We start from the raw sequence: 23,738 nt of genomic DNA on the forward strand, positions 1-23,738 counted from the left end.
GTCACTGGGTTTGGTTTTGGGGAGACACAAATGGGTGTCTACACTCATGTTCGTCATTTGGAGCTCAAGTTTGAAGGAATGCAAGGGGCAAGTATTTGAGATCGGTGCACGCATGCGGTGGGGGCATCATCTTTGAGATGAACCCACCAAAATTACCATTTCAAGACTGCCTACCTTAGTGTTCATCATCATCACCAAGACGAGTGCACGAGGATGAGCTAGGACGAAGAAGAGAGGGGGTGCCCTGCTGCCAGGTGCGGGCGCGCACGAGGGAGGTGCGGCCACGCACCTAGGTGGCGCGGGCGCGCCTCCTAGGGCCCCTGCTCCGTACCCATTTTCCCGCGGCCGCACTCCTCCCTTCTTGCTACCGCGCCTTCCGGGGTTTCTTTTGGACGATCTAACTAACTTCTCTCTAGTTAGTTTTACTATATATAGCTTTTCCTTCTATTTTTAGAGAGAGAATCATTATAATAGAATTAGAATTAGTTTTAGGTTGGATTTTCTTAGAGAGAGAAACTCTTGTTCTTAGGTTTTTAGAGAGAGAAACTTTGGGTTTGATGATTGATGATTGAAGATTGCTACATTTGGTTTGATTTTGATCAAGTTTGTAAGAATTCCTTTCACTTTAATTCAATCTTTTGTTTAATTTCAATTGTTTTGTTGATTGTTCAAGTTTGTTGATTGTTTGATTGATTTGGTTGATTTCAATTGATGAATATGAATTTGTTGGTTAGATTAGCTTTAATTTTGATGTTCTTAATGGATTGTGAGTAGTTTTATTGCTAGGGTAATAGTGAAGCATGTATGAGTAATGGATTTTAGTTAATTTGGGAAAATTGATTGAGTTGATGATGTGATTAAATTAGTTAATCGATTTTGTGCATTTGTGTGTTTAATTTAGGCTTGATCACCTTATTTATTCACACTAGATTGCATTGTAAGTTCACATTGATACGGACCATTGATTTGTGGCTTGCATGCATTTACACGATTGAGGTGTCTTGTGATGTTTCCTAGCTAGAGTTTATCGTAGTTGACGCTAGTTAGACCTTTAGGAGAATAGCTTGATATGCTCTTTTGGTTGCAATATTGATCTTCCCTCACATTGCTTGACTTAGTCAATTGACCTCCAAATTAATTGAATCCATTATGACTACATAAGACATAATCCTCAGCCTTTATTAGATAATGTTGAAATTGCTAAATAATGGGGGAGCAATTTGGGGTACACTAAGTGTACAAAGGAATCTTGTACACTAGCATCCCATTGGTTGAAAGGGAATCTTTTGTTTTTGTGGGCCACCCTCATTTTTATTTGAATTTCAAACCTTGTTTTTTAAATTTTAAATTTTGAATTTCAAACTTATCAAACCTTTCAACTACCCAAATTAATATAATATATAATCCCAAAAAATTATCTCTGATTTTTTCCCCTCATTTTTTTTCTCTCTCCTAACTTTTTTCTTTGTCCAAATTTTTCTTTCTCCATAACAAATGAAGAACACTGAAGAAATCTTATATTCTTAGTTTCTTCATGCAATAATTTGACCCCGGTGCGATTTTTAGTGATTTCTTCGGTGAATATTTGAAAGTCATCGGTCAATTTTATTTTTGCTTCCTGTTATTTTCGGCCGTACTCGCGGTGGGTTACAATTATTAAAATGAATTTTAATAATAATGCTTATGAAGAATAAACTTACTTGAATACAAGTTTGGTTGATGTTTAAAAATTAATGTTTGCTGCCGAAAATTGAAATTGGACACACAAAAATTGCTAAAATTGTAATTGACATCAAAGTTTCGCCGGAATTGTAGTGAGAGACACCAAAGTTTTGTCGAAATTGCTATATATATACATTTTAATAAATAAATTTCTTTTCACATAATGAATGTGTTGATACCCCTTAGTCCAATGTATGTCTACAAAATACCACAGTTCGAAGGTACATATTTTTGGTTTAACTTTTCAATTTTACAGAATCATATCTAATTTTAAAATATCAAAACAACAAAAACATAGTTTTTATTTTTTTATTTTATTTCTGTGAAGAAAACAAACTTATACCTTTACATTTAACTTTTTTTTATATTTAATAACTATTTTTATTTTTCTACCAAAAATTTAAAAAGTATTTTAAAAAGTAAAAAATTTTCAAATTTGAGAAATGTAAAAAGAGAACTTATTCATTTAATAATATATATTAATATGTAATCCAATGAATGTGCTGATACCCCCTTAGTGCAATGGTCTAAAAATTATCAAAATAGCGTATTATAAAATGCCATTTAGTGTTCGAACCTTGCGACCTTGAAAAAACACTTTTTTTTTTCAATTTTACGAAATCATATTGTATTTTAAAATACTCCCTCCGTTACTTTTTACTCGCAACAATTACTAAAAATGGCCGTTACATATTATTCGCAACAAACTTTTTTTTCCTTTTATAGAAAGTTTTTTTGTGTGATTTTACAGATTTACCCTTACTTTTTTTCTAAAACATCTTAATTAAACTATTAATTTTATCATATTAACTTAAACCTTAACATTAATTAATTTAACTATTTCCACCAAAATACTTCTCTCCATCCAAATTCATCAGCGTCTTCATCTTTTACTCAAAAAAAAAAAAATCATCATCTTCATCCACCACCACCACCACCACCTACCACCGATCTCCACTCTCTATTCAACAATCAAAGAAATTTCCCTCTCTTTGTTCATCTCCCCTCAATTCGACCGCCACCGTTGCCGACTCGCCGACAGTCAATGGCCGATGTCTCCTTGCTCCTAGCCGCCTCCGTCTTCTCTCTCTTTCATTTCTGTTTTTGTTTCGTCCTTGGTATTGAAGCTCAAATTTGAAGGTATTATGGTCAAATTTAACCATGAGAACTCTAGATCTAGAGTTTTGAGGGTTAAATTTGACCAATTTTAAGCCTTAATTGATGATTGTGGGTTTCCATTTTCCTCAGGGGCGGGATTCTTGGGTTCTAGGTTCGCGTTCGGAAGGTTGGGTTTCTGGGTTCACGTTCTGAGTTGTGGGTTTTGGATTCTGGGTTCGTGGGTTGTGGGTTCGTCAATTCTGGGTTCGTGGGTTGTGGGTTTGGAGTTGTGGGTGGTGGTGAGTTTTTGTTTTGGGTTGTTCGAATTTAATGGGTTGTTTGAATTTGGTGGGTGGTTCTAGGCCGAAATCGGGGGTGGTGCTGGGTCGGGGGTGGTGCTGGGTAGAAATCGTGGTTGTGGGCGAAATCGAGGGTGGTGCTGGGTCAAAATCGTGGCTCTGGGTTTGCGTGTGGTGCTGCTAGGTGGTGGTGGTATGGTGCTAGGTGGTGGTGGTACGGTGCTAGGTGATGGTCTTGCTAGGTGGTGGTGGTGGTGCTGCTGCTAGATGGTTGTGTTTAATTCTTTTCATTTTTATTTTTTTTTTCTTTTCTGGGTTGGATTAGTACTAAACACATGCCCTTATTTTTTGTTAATTACCAGTTACCATCTTTTGCCTAGGAGTCCGTTCTTGCCCTCAAAGTTGCGAGTAAAAAGTAACGGAGGGAGTATCAAAATAACAAAACATACTTTTTTTTTTCTTTGAAGGGAACAAAGATATACTTTTAGACATGTAACTAATTTTTATAACTATTTTTTTTACTAAAAAAAAAAAAATATTTTCCAATGGTCTAATAAACAAAACCCTTGAGTTATGATGGATAGTCATCTTGTGTTCGAATCTTGTGGAGGTACAAAAGAAACACATTTTGCTTTTTATTTTTTAAAAATTTTCAATTTAAGAATCATTTTCGTATTTAAAAAATCATAACTAATTGTTATCAACATAATTTTAAAGGAATCATATTTGTATATATATAAAGTCAAAACATACACCATATTCGAATTGAAAAAAAAATCAAATAACTTTTTTATTTTAAATGTTTTGCATGTAAATTATTTGTATAATGTGTCCAATCAATTATTTTTGGGCATAATTTTTTTTCTAGAAAATAGAATTTTAAATGTTTTGCATGTAAATTATTTGTATAATGTGTCCAATCAATTATTTTTGGGCATAATTTTATTCTAGAAAATAGAATAAGATAATAAGTCGGGAAATTTAGTCTAATAGATACACTATAAAAATTAATTTGTTTTCATCCAATGTATGTGTTGATACCCCATAGTCTAGTAATAAACAAACCCCTTGAATGAATATGGATAGTCGTCCGGTGTTCGAACTTATGGAGGTATAAAGAAACACGTTTGATCTTTTATTTTTAATAAATTTTCATTTTAAGTATCATTTTGGTATTTAAAAACTCTAAAATAATTCATATCAATTTTAAAGGACTCATATTTGTACTTGTAAAATCAAAACTTACACCGTATTCATAGTCATGAAACTTATTGGAACTTTGTAACACCTTATCAAACTTATTATACCTTATTGAACTTATCAGACCTTACTAAACTTATTTGAACTTATTTTTCCTTATGGACCTTATTAGTACGGGTATCCATCATTCGGAATAAAATTCGAAATTTAATCAAATCAAAATTGAATTATTAATTCGGATCGGATCTGAACTTTAAATCGAATTGGATCGGATTGAAATTTTTGAAAATTCAGACGTTCGAATCGGATTGGATTGACCTTGTTTGAATCCAAAAAAAAAACGAAATAAATTAAATATGAAATCGTTAGTTTATGAATAAGTATTGTTAATATAATCATGCTAAACTATGATTTTAATTATTACTATTTATCATGTAACTTATCTACGTTTTCAGTACTTCTATTAATCGTGTACAATTATACTTTTAAGAATTAACTTTTTATTATTGTATTTTTAATTTTATTTTCGCATTAGGCCCATAATATTTGTAACGTATTTTAATTTGCACTCTTGTATCGATTCCAAATAACCGAATTTTAAATCGATTTGAATCAGAGTGGATTTGGTGAGGAATTCCAATCAGGTTGGATTTTATAATTGAAAATCAAAATTTATTTCGGATCGGATTGGATTTGGGCTAAATTCAAACCAAAAACCGAATGGACACCCCTACTAATTAGACCTTATTATTAGACTTGATCAGAACTTATTGAAATTTATTAGACCTTATTTAACTTAATGTAACTTATTAGACCTTATTTAACTTATTGGACCTTACGCATATTCTTAGGTGCACACTCATGCACCTAGAAATAGGTATAACAACAGCACAATATGAACATTAGCTTTTCATAAAGTGTACATAGGCATAAAAAATATGAACATTACCTTTTCAGAAAGTGACAATAGGCATAAAAATGTGTGATTTTCGATTTCTTATGTGGTGACTTTGTGATTTACTTCGATTGATAAGGTTTACTACCTCCGTTAACATTTAGTTGCAACTTTTGGGTATTATTTGAGAGACATAAATATTCCAAAGTTGTAACTAAATGTTAACGGAGGTAGTATATATATGATTTTCTTCATTCTAATGTATTGAATTTTATCTGATTTTCTGATTTCTTTATATATATATTTTATGAATGAACATAATCATGCAAAATATGAACATATGCATAGGTTCCCTTAAATGTGAACATTAGTTTTTCATAAAGTGAACTTATGCATTTCAGAAAGTGAACATAACATTTCTAAATATGAACGTAAGCATTGGTTTTCTGAAAGTGAATATAAGCATTTAAAAGGTGAACATATACGTAAAAAAATATGAACATAAACATTTAAGAAAGACAACATATGCATAAACAGATTTAATTAATATTTCATGAACAACACATATTTACATTATGAATATTTGAAATTATATATGAACATATAAAATACTTCCTCTGTTTTTATATATGCATCAGTTTGACTGGCACATTTGCCAACACGCTACTTTGACCATAAATATCTTTAATTGTGTATTAGTAAAAATTATAACAAACTTATATTATGAAACTAGACATTATGACGAATCTAATGATATATAATATAATAATGTTTATTCATTTTTTAGAGGTGAAAAAATTTAGTCAACCATGGTATGTGAATAGTGCAATTTTCAAAGTGATGCATATAAAAAAAAACGGAGGGAGTATTATTATGAATAAAATGCATTTAATTATGAACATAAAAATTTGAAGAAATAAAAAATAATATGATTATGAAACATATGCATTATAAGTATAAAATGTTTATTTTTTTTTACGTGTTTATTTTTTATTATTAAATGTTCCTTTTTTTTATGTTCATATTTTTTTTTACTAAATGTTCATTTTGTAGAGAGTAGTGTTGATTTTAGCGGATCGCGGATATGTTGTCTCGAATATTAATTTGGGCCGCGCGTTTTGAGCCTTCCCTTGTTACACCTATCTTAGGTGCATAAGGATGCATCTTAGACCAATTGTGGACCTTATTATATCTGATCTGAACTTATTGGACCTAAAACTTATTTTTATAAGGTGAAGAGAACAAGCCCTATTGTAGACAAGTGATTCGTGTTCGATTCTTCACTATACCAGAACTTTTTTTTTTCAACCACATTTAACCCATAATTTCGCTTGAAACTGTGTTATCTGAATATATCTATAAATATTTATATAAAAACAAAAACATACTTCCTCCGTTTCTTTATAGTTGCAACACTTCCTAAAAATGAAAATGTCACAATAGTTACAACACACCATAAAAAGAAGGTTTTTATGGTGAAAATTGTATTATTACCTTTGCTTTAATTAAAGCACATGGCCCACTTGATTATACTTATAACAACCTTTTAACCCCATTTTAAGTGTATTACGTAGTATAACATGTGAGGTTCACATTTCTTAAATAGCGTGATAAAGTGTGTGTAGCAACTATAAAGAAACGAATGAAGTAATACTTATATATTCAAATATAAGTGTAGGGAATATTTCAAGCATTACGATAACCCCAAACCTGAACCCCACTGTGATCATACACTAAAGTACGGTGGCGTTCCAAAGGGAAAGACAAAGAGCAAAATGAGTCGCCAACAAGTTTTAGGAACTTGTAAACCCAAAAGACAATCCAAAAGGACCATCAACTACTCCATAAGGTCTTGAACCAAACAGGGTCCGGGGATGAGGGTACGAATCCAATCTACAAAAGAAAGGACCCGCCCTATAAAATAGGCCTCTACTTTGTTCTGCTCGTATTCATGTGCGCTTTTCGAATAACATACAAACATTATATTAAACCTAACCTGTTTATCTATGTTGGTTGAAATTAATGCACAAATAAGACTATTATTGGCGATCACTTGAGTCAAAATCACATTAGCCTAAACCAAATTAATAATTATCTTATTAAGCGTGATTTCAAGTACAAATTCCCTTTAACAAGCATAAAAGGTGTGTTCAAGCAATAACAATAAATATAAATAATATCAAGCAACATAAGCATAATAACCAATAAACAATAACAACGATGATAATAACATGATATAATAAAGCTTAAATGTAATAGCAAGATCCTAGGCATGATACTAACAAGATTAATAACAAATCCTAGCATGTCACTAAACAATAAAGATCAAAGCTTTAAACCTAACATGGTACTAACATGATAACAGAAAGGAGTAAAACAATAAAAGGCAACCTAACATGATACTAGAAAGCATTAAATAACATCCTAACATGATACTAGGAATATTAAACATCCTAACATGATACTAGGAATTATAAACAATAATAAGCATGCTTTCTACATTGAAAGAGAGTAATAAGATTACATACTTTGAAGCCTCGTACCTCTTTCTAATAACAAAATACACAAGTTAGTAACTTCAATGAAAATAATAAAGAATAATTAAAGAATTAAAGAATTAAATTAAATAAAGCTTTGACTAGTTTTGGACCAAACCCTCAGAAATTATCAACCTTGCACGTCTAGGGCGAAGGCAACTTCGAACTTGGCTAAGAGACTCTAAGTCTTGTGTATGCGGAATATTGTGTTTAAAAAGGTTGGTTTAGAAAGAGAGAGAGAGAATAAGAATTAAAGAAGAGTTAATGAGAATTGATAATTGTGAAATGATTGTGAATGATTGTGAATGATAATGAAAACAGGGATTCGGACGCTATTTATAATGAAAAATAATCCGGAAAATCATAGAATTTGATAAGGAATAAAACTACACGCTGTCGCCAGGAATTAACTCTGTCGCGACGCGACAATGTCTGTCGCGAGGCGACAGGGTCTGTCGCGCGGCGACAGACTTGTCGTTTGGCGACAGCCTGTATTAGCGCGTTTTTCTTCACGCGGAATCCGATCTTTAATCAACTTGATCTACGAAATCCGTACAGAAGATAAAATACGTATTTTTAAGATAACAAAACAATATTTTATTCCAAATAAAAATCTTTTAAAGATAATTAATTATTAAATCTAACAATATTAGAATTAAAAGGAACTTTCTAGAAACTTCTAGAAAACTATAATTAATCCTAATAATTTTAGGAATAATAATTAATATTGGGCCCTCCTCTAGATCATTGGGCCGTATTAAAATAAATAACCGGGCCCAGTTTAGTATTTCGGCCATAACTTCCGCAATATTCATCGGAATCAGGCTTATAATATATCGTTGGAAAGGTCTCTTCGAGCCCCATCCATCTACACCATTAATGGACCCTTATTATGGACTAAAATAAACTGAAATGGACGTTTTCAAATAAATAAGAGTCGTTTTCAAAAACAGAGAGAGAAGAATTTAATTAAAACTAAACCGCAACACTTGGCTTTCAAATCACTTTCACCTAATTCGATAATAACACAACGCGCAAGGCATTCATCACTGGGTTTTGTTTTGGGGAGACACAAATGGGTGTCTACAGAAGCCCCCACTTTAACTGAGTTTGGAGAAACGATTGTTTCGAAAACGAAAGTCAAAGTATCGATAGGGACGGAGAATGATTCTAAATGTTCTGCAATTCCAAATCATTCTTATAACGCCGATACCTGCAAACTAATCATTAGTTAAACAGATAAAAGAGTTAAGAAACGCATATCTTGCACCGTCGAGCACACGTCTCTGAGCGTAACCATTTTGCTGTTGCATCGTATGTTGTTTGTGACAACCTCCACTGTGCCTCGTGAACGCCATCCTTGAAGATAACCATATGTCGTCGCCTTCAATATTCTTGGTGACAATCCTCCACAGTATTTCGGGAACATCGTCGAAAATAACTGTATGTCGTCATCTTCTAGGTTGTGGCCGTACATCGCCACGGCAGTGCATCGCCGCTATAGACAATCTCTTCTTTACCTTGAGGGACCGTCGAAGGTGACCTTACTTTGCCATCTCCAAGATTTTTGACAACTCTCCACATCCTAGGGAACGCTGTCTATCATTGCTGCTACATCTCGAGCTTTTCCTTGAATCATGGTGACAACTTTCACAATCTTAGCGAATGTCGTCAAAGACCGCCTCATCACGAACCGCTCTTCTCAAATCTAGGTGACAACCTCCACAATTTTAGCGAATGTTGTCGAAGACCGCCTCATCACGAACCGCTCTTCTCAAATCTAGGTGACAACCTCCACAATCTTAGCGAATGTCGTCGAAGACCGCCTCATCACGAACCGCTTTTCTCAAATCTAGGCGACAACCTCCACAATCTTAGAGAATGTTGTCGAAGATCGCCCATCTTGTGCTATCTTCTCAAATCTTGATGACAACTTCCACAATCTTAGCGAAGGTCGTCGAAGATCGCTCATCTCGTGCTATCTTCTCAAATCTTGGTGACAACTTCCACAATCTTAGCGGGCATTGTCGAAGATTGCTCATCTCGTGCTATCTTCTCAAATCTAGTGATAACCTTCACAATCTTAGCGAAAGCTATCAAAGATCGCTTCATCTTGAATCGTTCTTCTCAATAATAACCTCCCCAATCATAGTGAAAGCTATTGAAGGTCACTTCATCTCAAACCGTCCTTCTTAAATCCAAGTAATAGACTCTTTTCAATCTTAAAGCCCCCTGTTGAAGGCTCCGTCATCTCGAATATTCAAATCTTCTTCCATCCTAGGAATTGAAATCGTTGTGAACCGTTATTTTGGTGCTTGCGATGAGCCAATACTTAGGCGCTTTAAGCTAAGTGAGACGATCTTTTGTCAGGTCGATCACTCATTGTGATTGTAATCGAGCCGATTACTAAATCATGTCAAATTGCTTAGAGGGGCTAACTGGCGTACCAAGGAACCCAAACTACTAAAATAAACCCGTAAAGTCATAAAGAGGGGCCCAGCATTCTGTCGCCTCTCCAGCGTTGGCCGGAGACACCTGTCGCGAGCATTTGCATCTGTCGCCACGCGACAGAGTCTGTCGCCTCGCGACAATTCTGTCGTTTGGCGACAGAATCGGGGTTTTAAAACCCGTCTTCTTCTTCTTTCTCATTTCTACCGCTGCTGCTGCTGTTCATTGCTCGGTTTTGTTCCGAACTTTCAATTTGGTCGTTTCCTTACGACCAAATCTGCTTAAATCTTTTGGAAATTTTGCTCAAACTTCTCTCATCTTGGAAGAATCTCATATATCTATATTCGCGGTTTTTTCGAAAAAATCCGGGAATATTCTTGCTCACTGGAATGTACCTGCATCTATATTTCAGACTATAGGACTTTGCTCATCTTTTATTATCTTAGGGTTGCTTACCTCATTAATTTGACATGACTCGACTCAAAGCGTTTGACACATGTGGCTTGGCATGACTCAAGGTGTGAAATTTGACTTAATGATGACTCAATTGCGTGTGACTCGTGTGTGCACTGGACTTGATGTGTACATGACTCAAAAACAAAAAATTTCCGTCATTTTTGTGGAGGGTACCGACTTTCTCCCGAAAAAAGAAAGACGCGAAAAAGAATCGAAGTGTTTGATGGTGCATGTTGAATGAGCTAAATCAAGTATATGCATTTGATACTATCCCTCAAGGTGCAAGGATTAATTCATCCTAAACTATCTTAGTTGATTTGATTATGAAAGTATTTAGGTAACTTAGGCATGGAGGCTAAGTACTTCATACTTTGATACAATGATAATTATAAGTGATGAGTGATGTGTGATATGACAAAACATGCTTCAACGTTATGTTAAGAATTCATGACAAAGGGTTCCTAAGGGAAGTATCTTTGGCCATGTATCCGTGATGTGTGTGAAAGTGACACTAAGGTTAGGCTGCAAAGGCTAACGGTGTGGAAAAGTATTATTTGATAAGAGTCAAATAATGATGACTCTTAGGCTAGGTAGGCTAATGATGTAAGGATCAAGCCCCCAAGTCTAGCTCTAAGTAAATAGGTATGAGCATTGGAAATCCCTTGATATGATCATGGTGTAAGTGTGTGAATGTGAAAATGAATGCATTTTTGTTATGGCCGCACCTCAATGTGAGGTTGCCTACGTATCCGTTAGGAATCAGGCCAAACGTATCTCTAGCCGAACCTCGCACAAGTGTATGTATACCTCAAAAAGGTCTTTTTAAGGGTTGTAACGTGGTTAGACTAAAGGTTAGAGAAGAAGGGGATAAAGGCTCAAGACCCTAGATAAGCCCCCAAGGTGTGCAACCTTGCTTTTGAATCTTTGTATTTTTTATGCTTGAGTTTTCTCATTTTTGAGCTTTCTTTCTTTTTTTTGTTTTTTCTCTTCTCTTTTTTTACTTTTGCATTTTTTTATTTTTATAAGTGTGGGCAATCCCGATCATGCGGTCCATCACTCACTTGGCATTCATGTTTCTCAGGCACGGTACCGAGCACTCGATAAGAGACGCAATCTGAGACATGTTCTTATCAAAGATATTTTTATATCCAAGACATTGGAACACTTGCCCTTTTGTACACTTTTATTATTTTTATATTTTTTTTATTTTATTCTTTTGAGATCACTCAAGCTTTCATATTTGTAAATTGCATAAGTTACACACCATCCCATCCCAAGGTTAAGTAGATGTGGGTTGAAGAAAAAAAAGGTCTATCGTTAGACGAGGCTCAAAGTGGTTTATCAAGAAAAGGATTATATATTTGAAGGGTGAAAATGATATGACATGGCTACAAGGGGTGCCTCAGATCATTGATATACCTTGTGCTTAATTCGGCTCTTTTTTTTTTTTTTTTTTTTTTAATAATGATGCAATGATCATATGCAAGAAATTAAAATGCTCATTTTATTAAAGGGGAAAAAGAAAAAACCTATGTAATAAATCTAAGGTAGACAAAGGGTGCCTATGCTAGACTTATTGGGGAAAGGTTTGAAAAAAGAAAAAGAAAGCATGAAATCTTAGTGAGAATCTTGCCTTGTGTTTTGTCTCATCATTACTCCTTTTTTTATTATTATTATTGTCAATCACATGACTCGAACTCGATTCAACATGCATAGATGGGAAGAGATCATGAAAGAATGAAGGGAATGATATGTGTGGAGAAAGTATGTGGAGAGTAGGAAGATGATGGAGATGGAGAAATATGGAAGAATTAAGAATAGAATGGACCCCCTAACTCAAATGACGGAAAAAACGACTCATGCATGAACCTAAGACATGGTCATGGCGACATATGCAAAGTGTGTGCTAAGACTAGTGAGTTTAGGTAACATGTTAAGACTTGTGTCATGACCATGTGGCTAGACTATGTGACTAGACTTAAGCAAAGACTAAATTAAGACTTCACGTATGTGCATTAAACTGGATAGGCTGTGGTATTTTAGTCATAACTTTTAATCTGTGACTCTGATTGGGACGAAACCAACGCCAAATTAAAGATAAAACTCGGGGCTACAGATCCATAGGTTGTAAGACTCGTGGTTCTTCCTAGAACTATGGCTATGACCAAAACAAGTTGACGCATGTGCAGTATACGGGAATAAAAAACCGGGTTGACTTAAAGGAACTATGACTCGACTTTAGGCTTGTTCATTAGTTCAAATTAATTAATTAATTAATTAAACAAAGTCTTTGACCCTTAGTGTATGACCATTGGACTTTAAGTGCATAAACTCAATTAAAGACTTAAACATGGTTTGAACCATTAATAAATTGATTAACTGATTAGTAGACTGTTAATTAGACTCGTCGTGATGACTCGAGCAAGAGAACTGGACTGTTGCTAAAACAACAGGACTGTCGCCACTGTTTAGAGCCTGTCGTCAGACGACAAAATTGTCGCTAGGCGACAGACACTAAACTGCAGCGCCACAGTCCAAATTCCTGTGCCATTGCTGGAACATTAATCTGGACTGTTTCTAGTAATTTCACTCTAAATGGACATGCCTAAAGTCGTACTAAGTCGAATTGATCAATTTATTAGCCTTTAATTAATTCAAAATTAATTAATTAGACAAAGTCCTTTTAGTCATTAGTCAATTTATTTAGTCTTAATCATAGGTCAAACAAACGGTTAGCACATATATAATATATACAAGCAAGGGTGCACAAGTAGTTCACATAGTCACAAGATGAGTTTGCAACCTAACCATGGCTCTAGTTCTCTAAAGTTCGAGGATATGGGTTAAGTCAAAAAAGGTTCATGGTTAAGAATCCATATGCATTGCACACAAGCCTACCAGGAGGGTTGGAGCGAATGGACAGGATTCCGCGAGTGCGAGATGAAATCGGACTCGACTCCATGGTTTGGTGGATTCACAAACATTACACGTACCCAAATCTGAACTTTGCACATGATAGTGGGATATTCCATTGGGCAGGTGAAGCTGGAACCCCCAGAGGGTTATATCCATATGTAGAACACATATGGGTTCAGAAAAGTGAGAAAATGACTCAATCAATAAGCAAAATCGAGCCAACAACACTAGAAATGGTCAAAGCAAGAAGGCAGACCCCTGGCTCGGTATTGGAAGAACTTGGCGCCAGACTACAGGGACTGTCGCCGCAAAAAAGCTTCTGTCGCCAAGCGACAGAACTGTCGCCAGGCGACAGAAACTTTTTACGGGCGACAAGCCCTGTTTTCTAGACGCTAGTTCCTACATGCCTTGGCAAGTTTCTGTGTTCTTCGAATTTTCCAGATTTCGCATCATCTTTTCGATTCTAGTCATTAAAGATATTTCTCAAATTTCCTACGTGTAAAATTCCTATGGATTGACTCATGGGGTACTCCCATGAGGACCTTTTAATGCATATGACAATAATGTTAATCAAATCACGCACATGAAATACTTAGAATTTTTCGAGTCTCATCCGCTCATTCTAAATAATTGCCAAAATTAAATAAATTTCAGGAATATAAATAGAAATCCTCCCCAGTGGAGTCGCCAAAAACTGTAGGGAATATTTCAAGCATTACGATAACCCCAAACCTGAACCCCACTGTGATCATACACTAAAGTACGGTGGCGTTCCCAAAGGGAAAGACAAAGAGCAAAAAGAGTCGCCAACAAGTTTTAGGAACTTGTAAACCCAAAAGACAATCCAAAAGGACCATCAACTACTCCATAAGGTCTTGAACCAAACAGGGTCCGGGGATGAGGGTACGAATCCAATCTACAAAAGAAAGGACCCGCCCTATAAAATAGGCCTCTACTTTGTTCTGCTCGTATTCATGTGCGCTTTTCGAATAACATACAAACATTATATTAAACCTAACCTGTTTATCTATGTTGGTTGAAATTAATGCACAAATAAGACTATTATTGGCGATCACTTGAGTCAAAATCACATTAGCCTAAACCAAATTAATAATTATCTTATTAAGCGTGATTTCAAGTACAAATTCCCTTTAACAAGCATAAAAGGTGTGATCAAGCAATAACAATAAATATAAATAATATCAAGCAACATAAGCATAATAACCAATAAACAATAACAACGATGATAATAACATGATATAATAAAGCTTAAATGTAATAGCAAGATCCTAGGCATGATACTAACAAGATTAATAACAAATCCTAGCATGTCACTAAACAATAAAGATCAAAGCTTTAAACCTAACATGGTACTAACATGATAACAGAAAGGAGTAAAACAATAAAAGGCAACCTAACATGATACTAGAAAGCATTAAATAACATCCTAACATGATACTAGGAATATTAAACATCCTAACATGATACTAGGAATTATAAACAATAATAAGCATGCTTTCTACATTGAAAGAGAGTAATAAGATTACATACTTTGAAGCCTCGTACCTCTTTCTAATAACAAAATACACAAGTTAGTAACTTCAATGAAAATAATAAAGAATAATTAAAGAATTAAAGAATTAAATTAAATAAAGCTTTGACTAGTTTTGGACCAAACCCTCAGAAATTATCAACCTTGCACGTCTAGGGCGAAGGCAACTTCGAACTTGGCTAAGAGACTCTAAGTCTTGTGTATGCGGAATATTGTGTTTAAAAAGGTTGGTTTAGAAAGAGAGAGAGAGAATAAGAATTAAAGAAGAGTTAATGAGAATTGATAATTGTGAAATGATTGTGAATGATTGTGAATGATAATTGTGAATGATAATTGTGAATGATAATGAAAACAGGGATTCGGACGCTATTTATAATGAAAAATAATCCGGAAAATCATAGAATTTGATAAGGAATAAAACTACACGCTGTCGCCAGGAATTAACTCTGTCGCGACGCGACAATGTCTGTCGCGAGGCGACAGGGTCTGTCGCGCGGCGACAGACTTGTCGTTTGGCGACAGCCTGTATTAGCGCGTTTTTCTTCACGCGGAATCCGATCTTTAATCAACTTGATCTACGGAATCCGTACAGAAGATAAAATACGTATTTTTAAGATAACAAAACAATATTTTATTCCAAATAAAAATCTTTTAAAGATAATTAATTATTAAATCTAACAATATTAGAATTAAAAGGAACTTTCTAGAAACTTCTAGAAAACTATAATTAATCCTAATAATTTTAGGAATAATAATTAATATTGGGCCCTCCTCTAGATCATTGGGCCGTATTAAAATAAATAACCGGGCCCAGTTTAGTATTTCAGCCATAACTTCCGCAATATTCATCGGAATCAGGCTTATAATATATCGTTGGAAAGGTCTCTTCGAGCCCCATCCATCTACACCATTATTGGACCCTTATTATGGACCAAAATAAACTGAAATGGACGTTTTCAAATAAATAAGAGTCGTTTTCAAAAACAGAGAGAGAAGAATTTAATTAAAACTAAACCGCAACACTTGGCTTTCAAATCACTTTCACCTAATTCGATAATAACACAACGCGCAAGGCATTCATCACTGGGTTTGGTTTTGGGGAGACACAAATGGGTGTCTACAATAAGATGCACCCAACTTATAATAAATATAACCCATGTTTATGGATATGATTCCAGTAATACAAAAACGATTATATTAATTACCAAATGATTAATTTACATAGTTCACTTTAGTGGATGTGTTTTGAATATGATGAATTTATTACATGTATGATTTCAAACCAAACATAAATAGATAAAAACTAACTTAGTAATTGATAACATAAAACGAATAGCACGCTTTTTAAAAAAAAAAATTTAAACAATAGAAGAAATAGACTGGAATTAACATATTAAATAGAAGAAATCATTACAATCTATAAAAGCAACTAATACGTCTGTTAACTAATCCATTTAGAAAGTGATGCACATAACATAACAAGTATTGTACAAAACTTTTACTAACACATATTCTTGTTGAAACACATAATTTAATTAAATTAAACAACAATATACAATACCATTATCCTAACATTTATAGCCCAATAAAATTTTATCCCTAAACCCTTAACCCAACCCTAAGAACATTTATATGCAACAGTAATCATCAAAATATATTAATAAGCGTCCTATTAACATTTAAGGAGTCATATTGTCTTTAATAGAATCATACATATATTTGACATAAATATAAATAGTACAAATAAATAAATAAATAATACAATAACATATGTGCTGATACCCCTTGGTGTAGTTGGTGGATGTTTTCCTATTATACATAAGCGATCCGTGTTCGAATCCAAACTACACCATTTTTTTTTTGGTTTTATTTTTAGTTTTTTTTTTTGGTTTTATGTTTAGGTTTCATTCACATAATAGCCATAAATACTATGTATCCCAGTTTAAATTAGACTTTAAATACTAATGATACTAATTATTAATAAAACAATTTGAGTCATGATTGATTTAAATTCAACATACCAATTATTATTATTTTTGTTTGCATTTTATTATTCATTAATCTATTAGCCATAAATAGTAATGTCCTAATAAAAATTAGTACTTTTACATACATACTAATGTTACCAATCGTCAATAAAACAATTCGAGGTCTGATTTCTTTAACTACGAAATTATGAGTCTCCCACTACAAAACCAAAACCATTCCGTATTTCTGAGCATCAAATTCCATAATACATCATCTTTCCAAATTTAAAGAACATCAAAATGGTATTAACAGGATCAATATAAATATTTTCTTACTGATTCATATCTGATTCATACAAATACAAATATTTTCTCAAAGGCATACATATGGTAAAACCTTATAAATTCTTCACCTCTTGCAAATTACATACCCACTGCCGAAGTACAACTGGGTTTTTCTTCTCCGTTTGACCGATTATGAGAACCATGTTCATTTAAATTGTCTATTAACCTAAACCTCTTCATTACCAATGTTATGAACCTCAACTTCTTCATTCAGATCCAATGTCATTGTTGCTTCTTCTTCTGTTACATCGTTTGATTCTGCATCTCACAGAGCTAATCACATCGTTTATCACTTCATTAAGATCAATCTTCAAATGAGGGGATAACTTTTAACTTTCCATTTCACTGCCACAATATCAAACACACTACTGTATTTTATCTCAGATTCTACAAAATAAAAAAAAGATATTATAAAATAATATTATAATTTAATATTGACAAAATGATCCTATGTATAAAAAACAGATCCTGCACAATTATTGACGGCAAATAAACCTCGATTCCATTTAATAATTGCTTCCATTACAATGGAACCCAGAAATACTCCTTCAGTTAAATAACATTTAACATGAAACAATTATAAAATACACTAAACCAAAGCAACATACAAAGCAATCTATTAATCTAAACGATTTTCCCTTTCAAATCAATTGTTAAAAAATTTCTAATCTTTACCCAAAATCAATTTCTTCTATATCAAACAATGTAAACCCTAAATTATCAAATCGTCAAATTAAATGAAATTATTCAACAACAAACAAGATTACCTGCGAATACTTGTAACTGATTGCCGAAATTGATATCCACAGTTGAATTATTTCTTCACAATTCGTTCCCTTATTCAAATTGGATGTGTTCTTCACCAAGGAATTTGGGGAAAAAGATGAAATTTTGGGGGAGAAGATGGGAAATTTTGATGCTTAATTGGAAAATTAATGGTGTATTATTCATTAATGGAAGCATTAATTGTTGCCGTCCATTGAAAATTTTGCCGCTCATCACCTTCCTCGCAATGGAGCCACTTGAAAATTTTGCCGCTCTTCTTTCCCTCTTCTTCTTTTTGTTTCCATAATTACATTGCTGAGTTGGCGTTTTTGAATTGGTGGTGTACAAAAGGAATCTTGTACACTTAGTGTACCCCTAGCCTTTTACAAATAATAGACCAAGTTCATTAAATAGACTTGTTGATAGTCACAACATTTAACTCCTCTATGATGAAAAATATTTCACCAATATTAATAACTATTCATGCACACTTACAGCAATTAGACTAAATAAGTTAAAGTTGTATCATAGAGATCCTTATGTTCTTCAAAATTTGAAGCTTCGTCCTTTGATTAACTCATTTTATTTTTCATCTTTTCTTATACTAATTCTCAAAAGCTAACATTCTTCGAGAACCAAGATAGCTATATATTTATGGACATAGAAATAGCTTACAATAATAAAACAAGTAGTAACCAACGTGGCCTTTAAAGTCAAAATTAGTGTAAAAGGAACTTTTAAGCAGTTTTAGCTTATGAGTTAGGACATTAGCCAAAATTTCAGAGAGTCAACAACGGAGTTTGACTTTGATCATCACATGATGGTCACGTATTTTATAAAATAAGCTCCCCTCTCATCTTGTCTTACAATTGTTAAATTTGAGGTTTTTTTTTTTTTTTTTTTTTTTTTTTTTTTTTTTTTTTTTTTTTTTGACAAAGATCAACTCAGAAAAAAACAAAGAACAACTAAAACTAGAACTAGAAAAAGTAATGAAGTAACTGTCTTGTCCTAGCACGAGAGGCTAGGCTATGAGCCGGAGAGACCACATCCCGAGAAACCTTCTGGAAATGACAAACTTGAAAGGACGGAAGAACATCCTAAAGTTGTGGAGTAATCCAAACAGTAGAAATATCCTTGGAGACTGCACTCCGTATATTTGAAAGAGAGGACACACAATTTGTTTGGAGGAGAATATGAACAAAACCTCGCTGGATTGCCATTTGAAGAGCTAACAAACAAGCAAGTAATTCAGCTTGAAAAGCGGAAAGAGTGAAACAAGCCCGAGCTGCTCCACCCAGACTGAGACATGTCTCCAAAGAGTAGAAGCACCAGCCTACACCAGCCGTACAGTTGGAAGAATCCCAAGCTACATCAACAATAACCAATACCAAAGGTGAGACGTTATCTGTATCTCTAAGTCTGAAAGAAAGAGAGGAAGAAGTAAAACTAGGAGAAGGACCAGGAACGACGATGGTGAAATCTCTGGCAGCAGAACTACGACAACTCCATTCCTGAGCTATTTGAAATGTAATGGGAGAACAATCCATATGGCGAAAACGAATATTATTCCTAAGAACCCAAATAGCCCAGGTGAAAGCTAAGATGGAATCTAGCCCAATCCAGTCCTTGGTATTAATAACTTTTAAAAGCAGAGAAATAAACCACTGTTGAACGAACCATGAGGAGGAGGAGGGCGAATTCCTAAAGGACCACAAGTCCAAAGATGACTTGAGAAGGAACAATAAAGAAACAAGTGTTCCAAAGAGTCCGGAACCAGATGACAGAAGGTACAAAGAGGATCAACCGGAAGTCCTTTAGAACTTAACTTCTGAGCAACTGGAAGTGCATCATGAACAATTTTCCAGATAAACATCTTCCATTTAGGAAGAATAGGTAAGGCCCAGAGCTTACTCCACGTAAGGGGGATGAATAAAGGCATAGAAGGCGAGGACCACTCTGACTCCCGAATAATGAAAGCATAGGCCGATTTTGTAGTAAAAATACCATCACGAGTAAACTTCCAATAGACATAATCATCCATAAGCTTAGGAGGACGCTCAAGGATTAGAATTTTGGAAGTAGTGGAAGAAGGAAATAAAGTATGAACCAAGGTAGTATCCCAGCTATTTGTACTGGGATCTAAAAGGGAGGACACCAGAGTCGGCAAAACCGATCCAGCTAGAGAATCCTTAAACTGCACAGGAGTATCAGGCAGCCAGGAATCCTGAAGAATATTAATCTGAGAACCATTTCCTATCTTCCAAGCTAATCCAAGCTTTAGTGTTTGAAGACCTCCCAAAATGCTACGACAACCCCATGAAGGTCTAGAGATATGAGCAGTGGAATGAAGGCTGAAAAGCGAGGGATACTTAGCCCTGAACACTTTAGCCACCAAGAGTTGCGGATTCTGAATAATTTTCCATGATTGTTTGGTTAACAAATCTCGATTAAAGGAACTCACATGCCAAATTCCAAGACCTCCCATACCTTTAGGGGAGAAGAGGGCGGAAGGAGGAGCCAGTGCCAAACTTTTAGATTGGGAAGTCGTTTTCCACCAGAACCGAACCAAAAGATTGTTAATCTTGTCTGTTATTGTTGAAGGGATTTTAAACACAGAAAGAACATGGTTAAGAGAAGCAACTATCACATATAACAACCAACTTCGCTGAAGCAGAAAGATGCATCGAAGTAAACGTACATAGCCGGCGGGCGATTTTATCCACGAGAGGTTGAAAAGCTTTACATTTACTTCTACCAATGTCCACAGGAAGGCCAAGGTAGGTCCCCAAAGAGGGAAGAACCTTAAGGCGTAAAGACGAGGCCAAGAAGTCTCGATAATCCTCACAAACATTAGAGCTAAAGCGAACAAAAGATTTTTGCAAATTAACCATCTGTCCTGAAAGATCACAGAATCGTTGCAATACATGAAGCACATTTAAGCAAGATTGAGGATTCGGCTGAAACGGTAGGAGAGAATCATTAGCAAAGAAGAGATGGGAAATCGAGGGAGCATGACGAGAAATGCGAATGCCTTTAAAGAGATTAGTATTCTCAGCCCGTCGAATCATTGCTGAAAAAATCTCCATACAAAGAACAAACAAATAGGAGGAAAGTGGATCCCCCTGACGAAGACATGAAGCTGGTCTAAAAACCCGAGTAGGATTACCATTAACCAAGATTTGATAAGAAACAGTGGAAACACATTGTTGAATTATATGAATCCAGTAAGCCGGGAAATCAAAAACCTGAAGGACCTTCCACAAAAAGTCCCAATTAACTCTGTCATATGCTTTGTTCATATATAACTTTAAAGCAGCTGACATTGTATGTCCTCGAGATTGATTCATATATGTGAGAACCTCATGAGCCAGAAGACCATTATCAGACATCAGTCTTCCAGGGAAGAAGGCATTATGATAATCAGAAACTAGGGAAGTAAAACGTGACGGAGTCTATAAGATAGGCATTTAGCAATGCATTTATAAAGGACATTGCATAACCCTATCGGGAAAAACTGCGAAGGTTGTTGGGGCTGATCAAATTTGGTAATAAGCACAATAAAGGTGCGATTCCACTCCCGAAGCATATGGCCATGAAGGAAGAAATATTGTACAGTATCAACAACCGAAGAACCAACAATTGCCCAGTGAGTTTTAAAGAAAGCTGATGAGTAACCATCCGGACCAGGAGATTTAGAATCATCAATACTAAACATTGCCTATTTTATTTCAGAAGCAGAAAAGGGGGTCATAAAAAGGATTTTATCTTCCTCTGAGAGACAAGGAAGATGTAAATCCGACCAGTCAAACTCTTCTAGGGACAAACAAGGTTGAGGATTATTATAAAGAGAATAAAAATAATCCATCACTACTTTGCGAACATCATTTTGATCATGAGTCCAATTTCCAGAGGAATCTAGTAAACCATGAATCTTGTTTTTCCGACGATGCGCCTGAACATAGGAGAAAAGAAGATGAGAATGACTATCACCTAATGCATCCCATTTGACTTTAGCTTGTTGCTTCCAATTTAGATAGGAAGTCTGAGTTTGACCAATTTTTTCATCCCGTAAAGAAAGAAAAAGGTTTCTCTGAAGTTTAGACTCCAGCTTCTGAGCAATAGGGGATAAAGAGTTGTGTAAATATTTCCAATTAATACCCCAAAGCTTCTTATGTGTAATACACTATTTAAGCAGTTTAGTCCGCAAACACTCCAATTTTCGAGAGATAGAAAACATAGGAGATCCCGAAATTACCAGAGCCTAAGAAAGGGAAATTATTTCAGCAACTTCTTTCGAAAGAAGGCACCAGTTGTCAATTCTGTAAGGCTTCTTACCCCTAGATAACACTTTTTCTTTTTCTTGCAGAATAATTGCCGCATGATCCGAAAAAAGAATAGGTTGATGAAGGAGAGAAGCATCTGGATTATCCAAAAGCCACAACTGAGAAGCATAAGCTTTGTCTAATCGTTCCAAAGTAGGATCTCCATTGTTATGACCATTAGTCCAAGTGAAAGTAGGCCCTGTAAATGGAATGTCTAATAATCCATTATAAAGGTTCCATTCCCGAAATTCAGTTTGACCCAGAATCCGCTCTGCACCACCAACCTTATCCGAACTATATTCAACTTGATTGAAATCTCTAATCAAAACCACATTTTGATAAGTTTGTAAATATTAGAGATTTCATCCTAAACAATAGTACGATTTGAAACATGAGGCGATCCGTACACAAACATAATATAATTTCATATCATCATTTGGAGTACAAACTTCACACAAAATTACATTAGGAGTAAGAACTATAGGAACAACCCTAAGCGGGGAAAACCAAAAGACTACTAACCCGCCGCTAAGACCCTGAGAGTCTACACCACAAAAACCATCAAACCTAAGAGGAGCTAATTTCTTTACAGCAATAAAAGTCTCCATAATAAACATAATATCTAACGAGAAGGAGCGGACTAGAGAGGATAGATAAGGAACTTTAGGGGAGTCCGCTGAACCAATACCCCTACAGTTCCAAGCGCCGACATTCATGGTTGACGTGGTGACTCTTGTAGGTGAGCCACCGAACCCTGGTCCGAAGGAGGAGAAGACGAACTTGACATTGGCTGTCCCATGGAACCCTCGCGCTTCTTTAATTGCTTAAGATACGCAAAACATCCTGGTGAAGAGGTAGCAGGAGGAGTCTCTGGCTCTGAAACAGTAGCAGGGCGTTTAGCAAGACAAGAGCTTTTAACCCATTTCCATATTTTCTCTTTTCCCCTAGCCATTTTGAGACGAAGAGGAGCCTCAAGCCTAACTGAATTAATAGTCGAGGGAGGAGAAGAGTTGTTAGATGGAGTTTCATTCGAAGAAAGCTTTTGAGGAGACCAATCCATTGGTGTTGCTTCGTCGGAATCTACCGCGGAATGGACCAAAATTTCCGCCGGCAAGTTAGTAACCGAAGGTGGAGAGTGTGAGAATTCAAAACCACTTGAAGACGAATCCGGCAGATAGCCAGAATTTCCAGCCGGATCAGTTGGGAAAGACGATCC

At 35.1% G+C, this 23,738-nt stretch overlaps 1 protein-coding gene across 1 annotated transcript; it reads right to left on the bottom strand.

The window, feature by feature from the left end:
- Nucleotides 1-19,297: 19,297 nt before the first annotated feature.
- LOC145596838 (uncharacterized) lies at nucleotides 19,298-23,238 on the bottom strand. The gene is made up of 7 exons (XM_081653031.1): nucleotides 23,045-23,238; nucleotides 22,576-22,840; nucleotides 22,072-22,311; nucleotides 21,814-21,918; nucleotides 20,950-21,652; nucleotides 19,878-20,840; nucleotides 19,298-19,809 (listed from the first exon to the last, which is right to left on the bottom strand). The coding sequence occupies exons 1-7, from the start codon at nucleotides 23,236-23,238 to the stop codon at nucleotides 19,298-19,300; spliced, it is 2,982 nt and encodes a 993-aa protein (XP_081509157.1).
- Between the last annotated feature and the right edge of the window lie 500 nt (nucleotides 23,239-23,738).

The sequence above is a fragment of the Chenopodium album genome, chromosome 20, assembly GCF_948465745.1.
Source record: "Chenopodium album chromosome 20, dcCheAlbu1.1, whole genome shotgun sequence".
Classification (NCBI taxonomy): domain Eukaryota; kingdom Viridiplantae; phylum Streptophyta; class Magnoliopsida; order Caryophyllales; family Amaranthaceae; genus Chenopodium; species Chenopodium album.

What these genes read in the sequence shown, in the direction of transcription:
- LOC145596838 (XM_081653031.1), bottom strand. Translation starts at nt 23,238, where the DNA reads ATGAATGTCGGCGCTTGGAACTGTAGGGGTATTGGTTCAGCGGACTCC. An exon ending in TTCTTTTTTCGGATCATGCG is followed by an intron (nt 22,312 to 22,575) that starts GCAATTATTCTG and finishes CCTATTGCTCAG; the next exon opens with AAGCTGGAGTCTAAACTTCA. An exon ending in TCGCCCTCCTCCTCCTCATG is followed by an intron (nt 19,810 to 19,877) that starts GTTCGTTCAACA and finishes GGATTGGGCTAG; the next exon opens with ATTCCATCTTAGCTTTCACC.